The 16,050-nt window shown below is 43.5% G+C and overlaps 1 protein-coding gene across 4 annotated transcripts in view; it reads left to right on the forward strand.

Annotated features, from left to right (window-relative positions):
• Positions 1-16,050, forward strand: part of SLC4A4 (solute carrier family 4 member 4) — a 623,315-nt gene that overhangs the window by 552,061 nt on the left and 55,204 nt on the right. For all 4 annotated transcript variants that reach the window (XM_069236872.1, XM_069236873.1, XM_069236870.1 and 1 more), the window contains exons 17-18: positions 2,927-3,040; positions 4,948-5,109. In XM_069236872.1, coding sequence (XP_069092973.1) covers positions 2,927-3,040; positions 4,948-5,109 — 276 coding nt within the window. The remainder of the gene's footprint in view (positions 1-2,926; positions 3,041-4,947; positions 5,110-16,050) is intronic.

Below are 16,050 nucleotides of genomic sequence, written 5' to 3' on the forward strand. Positions count from 1 at the left end.
ACCTGGCAGTGATCTTTGGTTTTAAGTCTGCATCACACTAGTCCCATTTGCATATGTGTTTTCCGTACGCACCTGTGTTCTCCACATGCAGCAACGAAAGCATCTGCATTTCCTGAACCGGTTTGTCAACCCTTGTTCTGACGTCAGCCCCCCAGACTGTACCTTATAACAAGCTGCATGGACTGAATTAACCTTGGAATTCTTTTCTTTTTTTGAGGTTTTGTCTTTGTGAAACGCAAAGAAGCAATACAACAACATATTGTACTAAATCTGTTGACGTACAGCTTTGTGACTTTGAAACATTCTTCAACATTCCAAGGTGACAAAAGCAGACTCTTCCTCAGCTTCACTATGTGGCAGTGAATTTCAAGGCCTGCTTTTGGAGCATTACCTTAAAATTCCCTATGCAAGGCATAAGGAAATCGGAAATATTTTAGTAAACCAGCCACCGACTGGCACAATTACAAAATGGTTGAAAGTGGTACTTAGACATTCGAGTAATACTGCCTGGATCTGAAGGCTGCGAGACTGGAGCCTAGACAGATAATAGTCATTTGCTAAATGGAGCTTCTAGATGCGGGTGTAAGCCGAGCTCTCTCATGAAACTTGATTTCCCCGGAAACCGGAGCCAAATTGCAGCAGAGAGGGCCCTTTTTGTGAGGGTTGAATGTTCACAGTTCACCTTCTGACCTTTGTGCGCAGTGATCTGTGTTCACGTGGAGGGTGGTGCTTAATTTGAAAATAAATAAGCGCTGCCCCAGGGCTGATGAATGGAAAAGTTGCTGAATACTGAGGCTGCCTAGTTTTGATTCCACCTCATGCCTCTATCTTCACCACTTTACACTTTCTACACTTCACTATCTACACTTCCTGTGTACTTTCGTGAAAAGTCTCACTGTTGGAGGTTCTGTTTCATCCTGCTTTCTCCCCAGGTCACTGACTTCCGATCTTTGTCCCCTTCCTTCTTCCCTTTGCGGATTTTCTTTCTTACTCGGGTTCAGAATTTGATGAAGAAGTATAAGTCTCGGTCCTCAAATGAGTGCCGTTGCCCGGCACCTCCAAACACCAGCACAAGTTAAGCATTTGTGGAGAGGGGAATTACAGCGTCTGCTACAGAGACTTGAATTGGAAGTTCCAAGGTGCAGCACTTAAACAAGAAAGGCAGACAAGCATGAAAATGCCTCCCCTGATCAGTGCTGAAGGAGCACCTTCGGGGCTGCTTTTCAAGCATGTTTGCGTGTCTTCCTTCAGTGTAGGTGTGCAGAACATGGCAAGAGTGAGTATAATTCCAAGTTCCAGCTTCACGCACTCAAGCTTTGCGTCATTTGCTGCTAAAAAGGCTGGCGCCAGTTTGAATGCCCCTTCCCTTGTATCATTGAGGTTAGGGAAAGGTATCTGTAGTAGAAATGGAACATGTTTTGGTTTTGAAGAAAAATAATTAAGGCACTTGCGTTGTAACCATTAATAGAGTTCTGCTCCTCCTCCTCCTCCTCCTCCTCACTGCTCTTACATTGTGAGAGTGAGTCGAGGAAACCGACGACACTCGCGCGAGTCCTTTCAATTCCACAACAGCAGAGCCCCTTCCCCTTGCCATCATGAGATTAATACTGGACTCGTTGCTGTTTTATATTCAGATCCCAAAATCCCATTGGTCGACTGTGCTGTAGAAATTTTCCAAACTCTAAAATCTCATGTTTTAGCAGGCACAAGGGTTAAGAGCCGATATGAACTCTTTTGTAAAATGAGATAGGACTGGATTCACGGTTTTAAATGCTGCTGAGAGGACAAATACAGGATGAAGAGGAAATGTTTTCTGGTTTTTAAGAAGACCTTTACCTTGCCATGCCTCTTTGACCAACAACGAATTATTTTTTTTAATATCTTTTTTCATCTTAATTTTTAGGTGTCGCACATCAGTGCAACACCCGTTTTCCAGTGCTAGACTTTCTTTTGAGAAATCATTGTACTGTAGGAATTATAGTCCTGTTTCAATTCAATTTAACCAGTTTTACTAGCACCCATGGAAGAATGAGTTGTCAAAGCTAAGGTATAGGCTGGCTGGAAAAGTTGTTTCCCAGGATCATGGTGCCTCCTATTAACCCTCGCTGTGTGGTATACCACGATTTAAATTTGCATCATATTCAGCTTTTTTGGAGTGCTCGTGAATGCGAAAAATATAAAGGCCTTGACACCAGACATTAGTTTACTAGTATGTGTCAGACATTGATTCATTCCAGTTGGCAAAGATGCAACAGCTTCTACGCTGGTGTAAATTCCCTAGTGCTTTATTTTGTTCTGTACAGCTGATGTGTGCAGAATCTGACCATGGCATGTATGCAGCTGTATTATTGTCAAGGATCTCAGTCTTAAAAATACAGCTTCATTTGTATCTAAAGTGACATCCTCCTGAATCCCGGGACTTGTAGTCAGATAATCTGAGGAAAGACTCTATCTGACAAATACTGCATATTACACTTGCGTGGCTGCTAACTAGCAGCATTTAATCAGCAGAATAATTCACAGACACCGATATATACAACTTCGTGATTTAGAGTTCAGTTTGATTTAATATGTGGCGTGTAGCTATGGCTTGGCATCATTTCTGTGGAAGGTATTACCTGTGATTGTGGAGCTTCACATGGAACGTAGTTGATGTGTCTGTGATGCCTTATTGCTAATAAAATGTGCTTCATAGCATTCAAGCGGTCCAGTGGTATGTTTGTTGTAAACCAAAAATGTGTTGCTTTCAGGGAGTTGTAATTTAGATTTTTACGTTGAATGTATGGGCTAAAAATCCCAGCATGATGAAAAGTGCTATTGGTTATAAAGCTGAAATTTAAAGTGTGATAAATGACATGATTGCCGGTAGCTCTGATGTCTGCTCAAAGTTGTATCACTCACTGATCTTGCACCGTTTTATTTTCAGGCGCGGAAGCTTATCAGCGACTTTGCCATCATCCTGTCCATCCTCATCTTCTGTGGTTTGGATGCCCTACTCGGTGTGGACACCCCAAAACTGATTGTGCCAAGTGAGTTCAAGGTATGTACAGAAGGGCCCTTTATAATAAATGGCTGCTTGTCGTAGTGTTAGTTTCATGTTTGCTTTGGGTGGTACTCCATATTCAACTGACTAAAGGGAAATGCAGAACGTTGCTCCACGTAAGGTGTTACATGGTTAGTCAGTCCTGGAGTTTTAGCTTCTGAAACTTTCAGCCTTTCTTTGCCAACAGTTATATGAGTGCAGCCCTCTGTGATCAGATTCTAAAGAATACCGTCTGTGGATTACAGCTGGTTTATTGCCAGGATTGCAGCTGGTGGATTACTAGGGCTACTTTCAGTGGATTACAGCTGCATTTATGTGATGTCAAGTCATCACTACCAACGTTATTTCCCTTAGCATTTATTCCACAGAGAATTGGGCAAATAACCTCCTTTTTCTTTTAACATTTTACATGCCCTCTTATTATTTTCTGAAAATTCTTTCTAAATCAGAGGCCTAATGCTAGGCACAGACATTAACTGTGTTACTGAACATTAAAGTGCACTTCAATACTAGTGTTTTTGTTGTGGCTCTTCGACACAGGGCCTGATTTAGAACTCAGCGGACGGATTACTCTGTCACAACGGTGACAGATATCCCATCTGCCAAAATCTAAATCCCATAGGAAATATTAGAATTTATATTTCGATGGACAGGATAGCCAACAGGGGTGACTTCTCCACTATGGGGGAGGAGCGTCGCACCCCGCCAGCAGCAACAGCAGCTGCAAACCTTTAAAGATAAAACGATAATAAACAATGTTTATTGTTATTTTATTTTTAAAGGGGCGGGGCCATGGGGTGATGACAGCCATGGAAGGGATGCACAGGGCACTCCCCTACATGCGCATGTATGGTCGGCCGGTTATTGTTTTTTCCTACTATGGAAAGGAACTATTCAGCATACGTAAAATCGAAATGCTGGCACGTGGTAATGACTTCTCGCTGTTTCCTCCTCCTTTAGGTAACCAGGTGACACTGCACCTAGGTGCTTTTGTCTCTCTCTCTCTCTCTCTCTTTCTCTCTAGATTCCACCGTCCCTATTGCCTTCAATGGGTCTCTAGGATTTAAAGTAAGAGCAACCAGGGAGGTGCACGCGTAAAAGACTATCAGTAAATTGAGCCTCCTCTTGGTCCACGCAGTCTGGTTGCTTCCGCCCATCAGTGAGTAGAGCAGAAAGCAGCATGCTTTCTGTAATTAGAAGTGAGAGCCAGGAAATAAGTGGCAGCCTGTAGTGAAAGGCATATTGTACTTCATTGTTTTGGAATTTGCAGACCTGCCAACTCACATGCTGCCATCATGTGTCACTCTATATCGGCCCTCTTGACAGTCTTCATGTGAAGAGCCCATATCACACAGTGTGCGCAGTGTCCACCCTTGCAGAGAGCAGGTTTGCAGCTCATTATCTGGAGGCTTTGCCCAGCATCAGGGTTGTCAAAATCTTCCTTTGAGATCAGCAGCTCCCCCAGAAGGAGATATATATATATATATATGTTTTTTTGGGGGGGGAAGGAGTGGGGGGTCTGCTCGGACAGTCAGGCTCTAAGCTGCACCCACTTGCATTGCGCCCCCGTACTCTTTTCATTGTTGACCAGTGCTGATGGGCTCACAGCTCCTCACCTCACCTCAGGCCCCATTCCTTCAAGGCCCATCCCCTACTTATGCAGTGAACGTAATGTCTAAGGTGGTAGGTCTGCAGCTGGGGGACATTACAGATTTAGAGAAGGGGTAGAGATAGCATACTGTGTCAGAAACTGCTGGTGCTTCTTCATGATGTATAGGAGGTGGAACCCTTTAACTGAAAACAGCTGTGTTATGGACAGCAGGTTATCCAACAATCTGTAGCCTTTGAGAAAATGTTACCTATTGATCTACTTTAATAAGATGTATTTTCTTTTGTCTCTTTAGCCAACAAGTCCTAACCGTGGGTGGTTTGTCCCACCCTTTGGAGGAAATCCATGGTGGGTGTACCTTGCAGCAGCCATTCCTGCCTTGCTGGTGACCATTTTGATCTTCATGGACCAGCAGATCACTGGTGTCATTGTAAACAGAAAGGAACACAAACTCAAGGTTAGTTGTGCTCCCTCCTATCATGATTTTCTGTTCTTAACAGTTGATTCCAGGATACCAGTCAAAAGCACAATGCACATTGTCTTATAACAAGAAACTTACTTTATTTCCATTTCCTAAGGTTAATTAAAACAGAATGGACTCCAACAGAAGCCAAAGGAACTTAAATTGTATATCAGGATTCACTGAACTGCAAATGACTGGGTCTTACTTGTTATGTTACAACTAGCTGGCACTGAATCTATTTATGTTATACTTTTTTGTAAAGTGCTCATGCAATGGCGGAGGTTTGGAGGAAATTTCATAGGACAGTGAAAATAATGAAAAAGGTGAACCAGAGATAGATTTAATGTGGTTGAGTAAGAGTATATTGTGGAACAAAACAACGGGTCTGTTTATTTTACTTCCACCTCTGAACAGTGGGTTTAACTCTCACCAGTGGAGCCATCTCAGTCCGGTAAGCAGCTTTCGTGCCATGTTCTTTGCATTGCTAGGCATTTTGCCACCTGCAGTGCACCACATAGATTAACAACGCAGCACACACAGGCAGGGAATTGCCACAAGCTAAAAACATCAAGGTGCAGGAATACAGAGTGCACCCCGGTGAAGAAAAACCTGTAGGACCGGCCCTTTTTGCAGGGTTATCTCCAAACTTTTTGCCTGCTTCCTCCTATTTTTTCTGACCTGGTTTTGTCGGCTGTAGGACTCTGGGCACTTTATCCACTGCTGATGAGTGCTAAAGCGCACATGCTCTCAGTGTAAATGTATTGGTGATCGGTTTCTCCATGATTGGCTTATTTGATTTACTAGTAAGTCCACCCTAATACAGTTCATGGTGTGTTCCCAGGGCCTGTAAATTACATGCTACTAGTGGGCCTGCAGCACTGATTGTGCCACCCACATGAGTAGCCCTGTAAATATGGCCCAGGCCTGCCACTGAAGTGCCTGTGGGTGCAGTTCTAAACTGCCATGTCGACCTGGCAAGTGCACCCACTTGCCAGGCCTAAACCTCCCCTTATACTACATGCAAGTCACCCCTAAAGTAGGTCCAAGCAGTACCGAGGACAGGTTGCTGTGCATTTAAAATGTAGGACAGGTACTGGTGTGTTTTACATTTCTTGATAATGAAATACTGCAAAATTCTTTTTCACTAATGCAAGGCCTATCTCTCCCATAGGGTAACATGGGAATTGCTTTGAAATATATTTCAAGTGTAATTTACCATTGGGAGCAGATAGATATATGGAGTTTTGGGGTCTCTGAGCTCACAATTTAAAAATATATATTTTGGTGAAGTTGGTTTTGAATTGTAGGATTGAAAATTTCACTTTTAGAAAGCTGTCATTTTCTTGCTAACCATTCTGTGCCTCTGCCTGTCTGTGGAATGCACGTCGGGGTCAGTATGACAGTTGGGCTGCTTGTGCATCCACTCTAGACAATCCCACAAAGGGAGCTGAGGTGTGCCCTGCATATCCTGATAGTCCATCACGAGGCCGATGCGTCTTCCTGAGCTAGAGTGGTAGGAGCAGCTGATAGTTGCACCTGAATAGGGCTGTGTCTGCCCTCACACAAAGCAGGGGGCCAGGGCAGGGAAATGTAGGGTCTTGTGCACTACAAAGACTTCCTTTTGTGGTTTACCTACTTCAAAGACAGAAATGGGTATAAGGCAGGACCTTTGACACCACTTAGTTAGAAACTTTCTTGACTGAGGACATTCTGCCAGGAAGAAGAGCTAGATGCTGTAGGAGGGACTGCTACTCTGCCTGCTGCTTTGCTGTGCTGGCCTGCTGCTTGTTGATTCTGTTGTGGGAGTGAAGGGACTGGAATTTGCATTCTACCTCTTTTCTGAGGTTTTTTCAAGGGCTTGGGCTGAGCTTGCCTCCTGTTAAGATGTCTCAGAGACATCAAAAACGTCACCTGCCAGTGCCTAAGCTCTCTTGCTGAAAGTCCTGACTTGCTAAGTGGGGGCAAATCCAAATCCTGGGCCATGGGGAGTGAGTTCTGCTGCAAAAAGGAAGAAACTAGTGCATCGAACTCCAGAACGAATTCAGATTTGGTGCAGCTTTCTGACCCCATGCGACTGCCTACATCATAGCCTTGGTCCCGCGCTGAGTGCCACGGCCTACAATGCAGACCTCATGCCAGCGCAGTGTCTCTGACGTCCCGCCACTGATGAGTCCAGAGTGCCGTGTCACCGTCGTCCATGGCACCTGACTCCGACTCCGCCGCATCGCCTTTGGCCCTGTGGTTTGATTGCAACACTGTGAAGTCGATGCCTCAGGCTTTGACCAGCTGGATTCATCAACCCCACCATGTCGTAAGGAACCGACGTCTCACTGCCAATACTGCATCACCTCTCCTGCAAACGTAAGGAATCAACGCCTCACCTCCCCTGCCTAGCAGTAAGGAACTGATGCCTCTCCTACCCAGTGGCAGTAAGGGACCATTACTGCACCGGCTCCAGCGATACTTCACCTACCCGTCTACATGCAACATCTTTGTTTCCTCATCATTTTCCAAGTTACTGTAACTGGGGCCAATACCACTCCGTGGCCGGCTGCGCTCCCTTGCAGGTGGCATCGGACTGTTGGAAACAACTCAGTTAAGACATCATGATAGCTCCAGTTGGAGATATTGTGTTTCCAAGCACTACATTTAATCTTTGAAAGTTCATATCTTTACTTGTGTATGTTGATTCCCTGTCATTTTGGTCTTGTTTTACTCAGATAAATATTGGCTATTTTTCTAAACTGGTGTGGAGTACTTCTGTGGTGTTTTCACTGTGTTACTGTGTGTGTGGGTGTGTGTGTACAAATACATTACACATTGCCTCTGAGATAAGCCTGGCTGCTTGTGCCAAGCTACCAAGGGGGTGAGAAGGGGGTATCTTAGCTGTATGACTCACTTACCCTGACTAGAGTGAGGGTCCCTTCTTGGACAAAGTGCAAACCACTGCCAACTAGAGATCCCATTTCTAACAACTATATAAAAACTCTATAGGTCACATCTCTTATGATGGCAGCCAGTAGTGAGCAACCACAGAGAAAACTGAATTATTCTTGTTAAATCTGAAAGTGAGAGCATAGGGCAGCAGGAAGTCTATTCACTTAGAGCAGCAGAAAACATTAGGGAGATGCTGCAGGTGACCAGGAGGAACACTGACCGCTTCCTTCATGACGAGCTGCCCATATCTGTCTCAGACAGGTATGACACCAACCTCAGATGGAAGAAGTTGTTAGACCATAGACCTCTGGGACATAACATATGGCATGCTAGAACCAGTGACTATAGTGATTACGTTGGGTGGGAAAATATCATAATTTATAATCTCTGACAAGTTGGAAGACTTGGACTCCCTACACTCTGATGTCATGGAATCTGTACCCTCCTGTGGTATGAAACACCAGAGTCTTTTAAATAGCCACTGGACTCAATCATCTTGTTAGCCCTACTCAACAAACTTCTAGTAGACTCAGTAGGATGAGCTGATTGATATTGCTTAAGTGCCCAGAAACAGGGATGAGTCCCGATCCCCTCTTAAAAGTAGGGGTGCTTCAGTTAATAGGGACTCATATACTTGTCTCTGTGCCGCCTGGCACCTACTCTTTACGATACTAAATCGCATGAGACTGTCCACTGTCCACTGTCCCATGCTATTTATCTTCGCTGTGTTCACTTTATGATTGTGCTACATCATGTGCTTATTTAGATGTTGTTTCTGCTGATCTTATTGCAATTCCCCTGTACTCCCCACACCCTTCCCATGTTCCCAGGTTGATTAGCCTGGAGGATGTAGCCACAATGGTCATGCTTCCGAGCCAGCATTGCCCCATGCTTATAAGCGTCATTGGAATCCCATGATTAGGTTTAGCCTACAGAAGTGGGTTAGAAGCCCACATATCAAAGGTACTTAGCTAATACCACCCCCAGGAGCCCAAAATCCTAGAAGCGCATTCCTCTTGCCCAGAGTCCAGACCCCTTTTACTACTATACTATGGACCATGCTCACCTACTCTTTTGTGCTTGATAGCCAGGCCCCACTCTACTCCCCTATCCCGCTCTCCCTCTTGCCCCCCAGCTCCCCTCATTTCATTGCTCCTGTACTGCAGACATGGCATGACACACATGCCACCCACTTAATATAGATATAAGGCTCTGACAATCTCTTCTCTCAAGGTTCATGAACTTGTTAAAGGCCATAGATCCTACGCTACCTGTGCAGTGAGCATACATGTAGTGCCCTCCTCCTGGAAACTTGTCTGTCCGATTCTGAATCCCTAATACTGAAGAGATTATGAGCGGGCTTGGTGATTAGCAGCTCAAATGCCACTAAATGAACTCTGTCATGCCAGCGGCGGAAGGATGCAACTCTCCAGTCAAAACATAGAAAGGCTGAAAGGCTCCTGGGTGGGACAACAAAATAACATAGGGGGAGACATCAAATTGGGAGCAGGGAAGCAAGATAGACAGTGAACCTTTTCTATCATGAAAAACAGGCTTACCAAAAGCCTACTATGTGCATTGTATTTTTCACTCTATGTCTTCGACAACAAACAGCTGAAACTCTCTGTGGGTGAGACCAAAACAAAGAGAACTCTGATCAGGAAATGTGAGTAAAAGAAGAGGTGAATTGCTAAAATATACTGATGCTGCAGGCTGGAGAGCAGAAAGCTTTAAAGACAGACACCGTTTAGCCTTTCGACTTTATTCTCTGCCTGACCTCACACTCTTGTTCAGCGTCAGTCAGAATCAATACAGGGATGTCTGCCTCTTCCCCCCAGCCCAGTGAGGGGTTAACTGCCACATTTGTCCCCACCTTGACACTAACAGGTGCAGATGCAAACTTTGCAGAACCCAATGAAAGAAGAGTTGTCATGCTGCAATGGTGCCCCCTTCTGGCTGGCAGCCCAGCCTTTCCCCAGATTCCCAGTGGGTTAGGCCCATACTCCTTCCAGTTTCTAATTGTCTTATTCTATATCTTTCATACTTGTGTTACTGCAGCTTATTGTAAAATAAAATGAACTCATGAAAATTAACAATATTATTTAGTGAGTATCAACGATTATCAATTTGAAAAAATATGTCAGTAATTGGCAGCTGCAAATTTATAACTATGCGTTTTGTCCAAATATAATATAAAATTTCACTTCACAGGCAATTACAAACTGGGTGCGAGACAAATATTAATTTCAAATAATAACAGCAACAATATATAAAATTATAGATCATTGTTGACAATAACTGTTGATAAAAGCCCTTTTCCCTGATCCCTGGGCCAGGGAGTATAAGAAGGGAGAATGCCTTTAACAACCGGTATAGCCAGAGGCAGAAGGGCTATGATGCTATTAGAACATTCCATCCACTTAAAGTCGAATATTCTAAAGTAAACAGGGAGAAACAGAAGAAGAATCATTGGAACGTTAGAGCAGAAGTTCCTTACCAGCAATAACTCTTGAGTCACTTCATTCTCCCTAGTGGAGCTCTCAACACGTCAGTGTTCTAATAATGCTTGTGCTTAAAACCTGATGTCTTGCATATTTAGAGATAAAAACTCACAACTGAGCTGATAGGCCGTATTTGAACAGTGTGCTGACCCTTAGATGACATTCACTCTTTATTAAAATCCGAGGTTTGCACAGCAGGTGTCAGGTTCCTTCCTCTCTGTAGAACATGCGATGTAGGAACAGAGGCAGCATTTTTTTACTTTGATTGTGGGCCTTTTACGATGACCTGTGAGCAATGAAAAGATTCTTGTTTGGCAGAGAAAACAGATACATCTCTCTGACCACAACATGGCTGAGAATGAGACTCGGTAGGTTTTTAATTTCTACCCAGCCAGGTTCGATGTCAGAGCTCCACACTGCCTTGGTTGTGGACATTCAACTAGGCGTAACGCAGTGCTGATGGGGAGGGGGGCTTGCAACTTGTGTGGCAATGGGCAGAAGTGTGGTGGTGAGGGACAGGATGAGAGAATATAGAAATGTACTTCCTGAACAATTTGCCAACAAAGAAAAGACCAAGATGTCTGATTCAGGAGATATTTTGGAGAACAAGCTATTGAAAGAGGTTTCCTGTTTCCTCGTTTCTGTTCCTGGAAGGTAGTGGTTGAATTCATTTGCATCACACATAATATCTTTGGTTCCTAAGGGGAACATTTTAACTTGAGTAATAGAGATACCATATTTATGCCTCAATAGTTTTTCTCTCCATATATCAGCCTGAATTACAATAGGGTCACTTGATTAAATCAATGTTTCATATAACTAAGATAATTAATAATATGTAAATAAGGTATTGAATGAAAATGATCACTTGATCCTTGAATAATTGTTGTCACACTTTTACATGATTAAAAGTCTATCTAGACTCTAGAACACACATGGCATATTTCCCAATGGGAGACCTGCTAGTGGGAAAAATAACAGTATCTATGTTAGACATGGCCCTTTCAGCACTTCATCCCAAAACATTTGCCTTCACCCTCCTGTTTTCGGGACCTGTTTTTGTTGACTCCTAGGACTTTGGACACTTGAACACTACTAACTAGTGTTAAACTGCATCTCCTTCAAACTTGATGAACTTGAGGTGCACCTAGATGGCAAACCTAATTTGCTTGTTAGTCCGTAGTAAAGCAGTACTATGGGTACCCAGGTCCTGTAAATTAAATTCTACTAGTTAGCTGCAGCACTGATTGTGCCACCCACTTGAGTAGCATTATAAATATGTCTCAGGCCTGCCATCACAGTCTTTGTGTGCAGTGTAAACTGCCTTGTCGACCCTGCAAAATAAACTTCTTGTCAAACGAAACCTTTCTTTGTAATACATATAAGCCACCCCTAGGGTAGACCCTAAATAGCCCATCCGGTAGGGTGCATTATAATTAAAAAGTTGGGCATGCATTTTTAACTTTTACATGTCCTGGTAATGAAAAACGCTTAAAATCGTTTTTCACTACTGCAACACCTGCCTTTCCCATTAGATAAAAATGTGTTACCTATTACATTTAATAACTGATAAGCTTCAATTGGAAGCCGGTGGGAATATCAAGTTTGGTGTCTAAACACCTAGAATTTTAAATCCTCCCTAATGGTAAAGTCAGAATTTAAGTCACAATTCTGAAAATACCACTTTTAAGAAGTTGGCATTTTCGTGTCCCAGTTATTTGGTGCCTGCAGCCTGTATATTGGGTCACATGACCATGGTGCAGCTGGCAGTTGGCCTTTGTGTATAGCTCCCAGAAGGTGAAATAGAGGGGGAGTAGGTGTTGGCAGGATGGGCAATCTCTGACTTGATAGGGGGCGAATCTGTCACCTACCACACTTGCACATTACTAAGGCTCTTCTTCAGCACAGTCACCAAGGGTTTAACACTATTCTTTTGTGCCCCCGTCAAGCTGGGCCTAGGGCAGGGAGGAAGGATAGGTTGGGAACCTACACAACCTTCTCCTACTTCAAAGTTTGCACCAAGTGCAAATATTGGAGCCTCAAACCCAACTCGTCAGTACACCTCTGAACCTACGGAAGACTCAGAAGGACTGCTGTGCTGCCCTCCTGCAAGAAGGACTGCTACTCTGCCACCCTGCAACTTTGCTGCCCTGCTGCCTCAGGGAGGAGACCTGGACCTGTATCTTGAACCCACAGCCACCAGAATGACTCCAACGGCCGTTCTGATCACAGCCACAGGGACGGAAAAGGCTTTAACTACTTTGAACCCAGCACCTGGACTATGTTTGTTGAGAGTTGTGCACCCCAAGTGGTGACACCCTAATTCCAGACCCTCCGAAGTGGGCCTGCAGGTGCTCTGCCAGCTCAGCTATGGTCTTTTGGGGTAGAACTGATGCAGCGTGACGCATCGCAGCCCTGCATCAGGACCACTGCTGCGCGTCACATCCCCAAAGTAGGGCTTTGCATCGGAAGCCTCCGTCAATGGCATCACCCAACTCATCAACTGCTTCATCAGAACCACTGCTGCATAATGCATCATTGACGCAGGACCTCAGGTCACTACTTGCAGCTCATCAGAACTGCTGCTGTGCAGCTCATCCTCAACGCGGGATATTGCAGCGCTCTGCAACTACGATTTAAAGTACTTTGTCCAGCGGACCTAATTTTGTCCCTGGAAACCACCCACACTCCATCGTGGTCAGCCTCAACTTGTGACTTGCTGTACATGGTTGTATACCTGAGGGATCCCTTGTGGGAAAGCCTCTCCAGCACTCAGTAGGTCTGAGTTGATTATGGTGCCAAACCATTGGTAGAGGTGAAATGCCTGAGTGGTTCACTGACCAAATTTTTGTCGGATGTCATAGGTCTAATCTATGTATTATGAAAAGTTGCGACGAAGATCTGTGTCATTTCATGTAAAAAGTTTTTGGCAAAGCAAATAAATATTTAAGGTGGATTGTCATTCCTACGTCTTAGAGGCTGCAAACAGGTATTTTGTTACATGGAATACTTGAAGGTAAAGATCTGCAGTGTGAGGACTTTATCAGAGGGATTGTATGTTGATTTGCAAACTGTAATTTTGAATATATTTGTCATTTTATGATGGTATTCCTGACAGTTGCCACCTTATGTGCAACTCAATGATGAAGACTGTGAACTTAATTCGCTCATTGGGAAAAGTTATGTCAGATGTCGTAGATCTGATCTGTTAATTATGAAAAGTTCTGACAAAAGGTAGTAGACCTGGTATACCTATTGTCAAAAGCATTTCCTTAAGCTAATAGAACTTTAACGGTGAATTGTTATTCTACTGTGTTGCTGTATACTAGAATTTTGTTGCATAGACTCTCACAGATTAATTTAGTGTTGATTACCCTTCCAGATGAACTGCGATGATTTGCATGGTGGATATTCTTATTGGACCTTCTTAAGAGGGGTTGTAGATCGATTCGTCAACAGTAACATCTCTATTTGTAATTTGGCTGTGTGTTTCCCTAATGGCTACCTTGTGATAATGCTTATGCTCCATATTGGTTGTGGTGATGAGCCAAGGAAAAAGAGGCTTCATTGTTTCATAGGGAAGTGTTATGTTCGATTCTATAAATTTGATCTCTTTATTTGGAAACATTACTACAAAGGTAGTAGGCCTGACCTATTATATTGTAAGAATGATATATAAAAATCAAATGGCCTTTAGTAGAGGATTGATATTTTCTCTCTGTGAACGTTTGGAGACAAGTATTTTGTTACAGCAAGCTTCACAAATCACTGTTGTATTCAAGGATTTTGATGTTGAGAACATTTGTAATGTGATACACCTTCTTAGAATGGCAGGTGTAGTTGTTTCTCAGGCCCTTGTAATGAAAAAAATGTGCTACATACATATGTATACATGTTAATACAGTGTTTGTGTCAGTTATATTCTGTCTGTTTGACTTGTCATTCACATTTTGCTTGTTCCCATGACAGCATAATGTATGGGGACATGGGTTACCTAGTTTCTGTCATTCAGCCCTGTAAATGTTGACATTTTGCCTGATCACATGAACATTTGCCTGAAAATAAGTGTTCTTCATTTCCTGGGATGGTGAATTAATCATTTTGTTTTCCATTTTTCTTCTTTTGTAGGCCCTTTCATTTCTTTGTTTACTGTTTTATTTTTTTTAGTGCTCACAAGACACTCCCAAAAGTTGCTCACTTTCATTTTATTCTTTTAATTTATTCACATTGAATTTGTGTGTGTGTTTTTCTGTGGATGGGTAAGTGGGTGAAAGAAAGGATGAATCACTGAGTAAATGAATGAGTGTATGAATGGAGGCCTAAGTGACAGGTGCTTGTATGGTGTTGGAAAGGGCCCTTTCTTCAGGGTTTCCACTGTCTTTTTGGCTTCTGGCCTCTTGTGTTTTTGATCCTGTGCTGAATTTTAGTTTTGCTGGCTTTAGGACTCTGGGCCCTTTACCATGCCTGACCAGTGCTAAAGTGCAAGTGCTCTCTGTCCCCATGACCTAGTAAAGTGCACCATGTGTGCCTGTGGCCTGTAAATCAAATGTTACTTGTGGGCCTGCAGCACTGATTGTGCCACCCACCAGTAGCTGGGCAAACATGTCTCAGACCTGCCACTGCAGTGTCTGTGTGGGCAGTTTTAAACTGTCATTTCAACCTAGCTAGTGCATCCATTTGCCAGGCCCAACCCTTCCCTTTTACTACGTGTAAGTCAGCCCTAAGGTAAGCCCAAGGCAGCCCGATGGGCAGGGTGCAGTTTTTTTAAAAGGTAGAACATTTACTGGTGTGTTTTACATGTCCTGATATTGAATTTCTGCTAAATTTGTTTTTCACTAATGCAAGGACTATCTCTCCGTTAGGGCAACATAGGGATTGCCTGGAAATATCTTTTAATTGTACTTTCCCATTGGGAGCAGATAGAGGAATGGAGTTTGGCGTCTCTGAACTCACAATTTAAAAATACATCTTTTGGTGAAGTTGGTTTTAAATTGTAAGTTTGAAAATGCCACTTTTAGAAATTGGGCATTTTCTTGCTTAACCATTCTTTGCCCTTACCTCTCTGTGGAATATACGTGTGGGTCACGATGACAGTTGAACTCATTGTGAGTTCACTCTAGACAGTCACACAAAGGGATCTGAGGTGTGCCTTGCATATCCTGATGGGTCTTCCTGTGCTAGAGTGGTGGAAGAAGCTGACATTTACATCTGAATAGGGCTGTGCCTGTCCTTACACAAAGTGGTCTCTAAATCCCTGGAGTGTGTCTGGGGCCATGGCAGTAAAGGCAGAGTCTTGTGCACTACAAAGACTTTTCTTTGAGGCTTGCCTACTTCAAAGGCAGAAATTAGTATAAGTACTCGACCTCTGAGACCACAACTTTAGAATCCTTCTGAACTGAGGACATTCTGCCAGGAAGAAGAGCTATATGCCGTAGGAGGGACTACCACTCTGCCTGTTGCTTTGGTGTGCTGGCCTGCTGCTTGCTGCTTCTGTTCT

This window comes from Pleurodeles waltl, chromosome 1_2, assembly GCF_031143425.1.
Source record: "Pleurodeles waltl isolate 20211129_DDA chromosome 1_2, aPleWal1.hap1.20221129, whole genome shotgun sequence".
NCBI lineage: Eukaryota > Metazoa > Chordata > Amphibia > Caudata > Salamandridae > Pleurodeles > Pleurodeles waltl.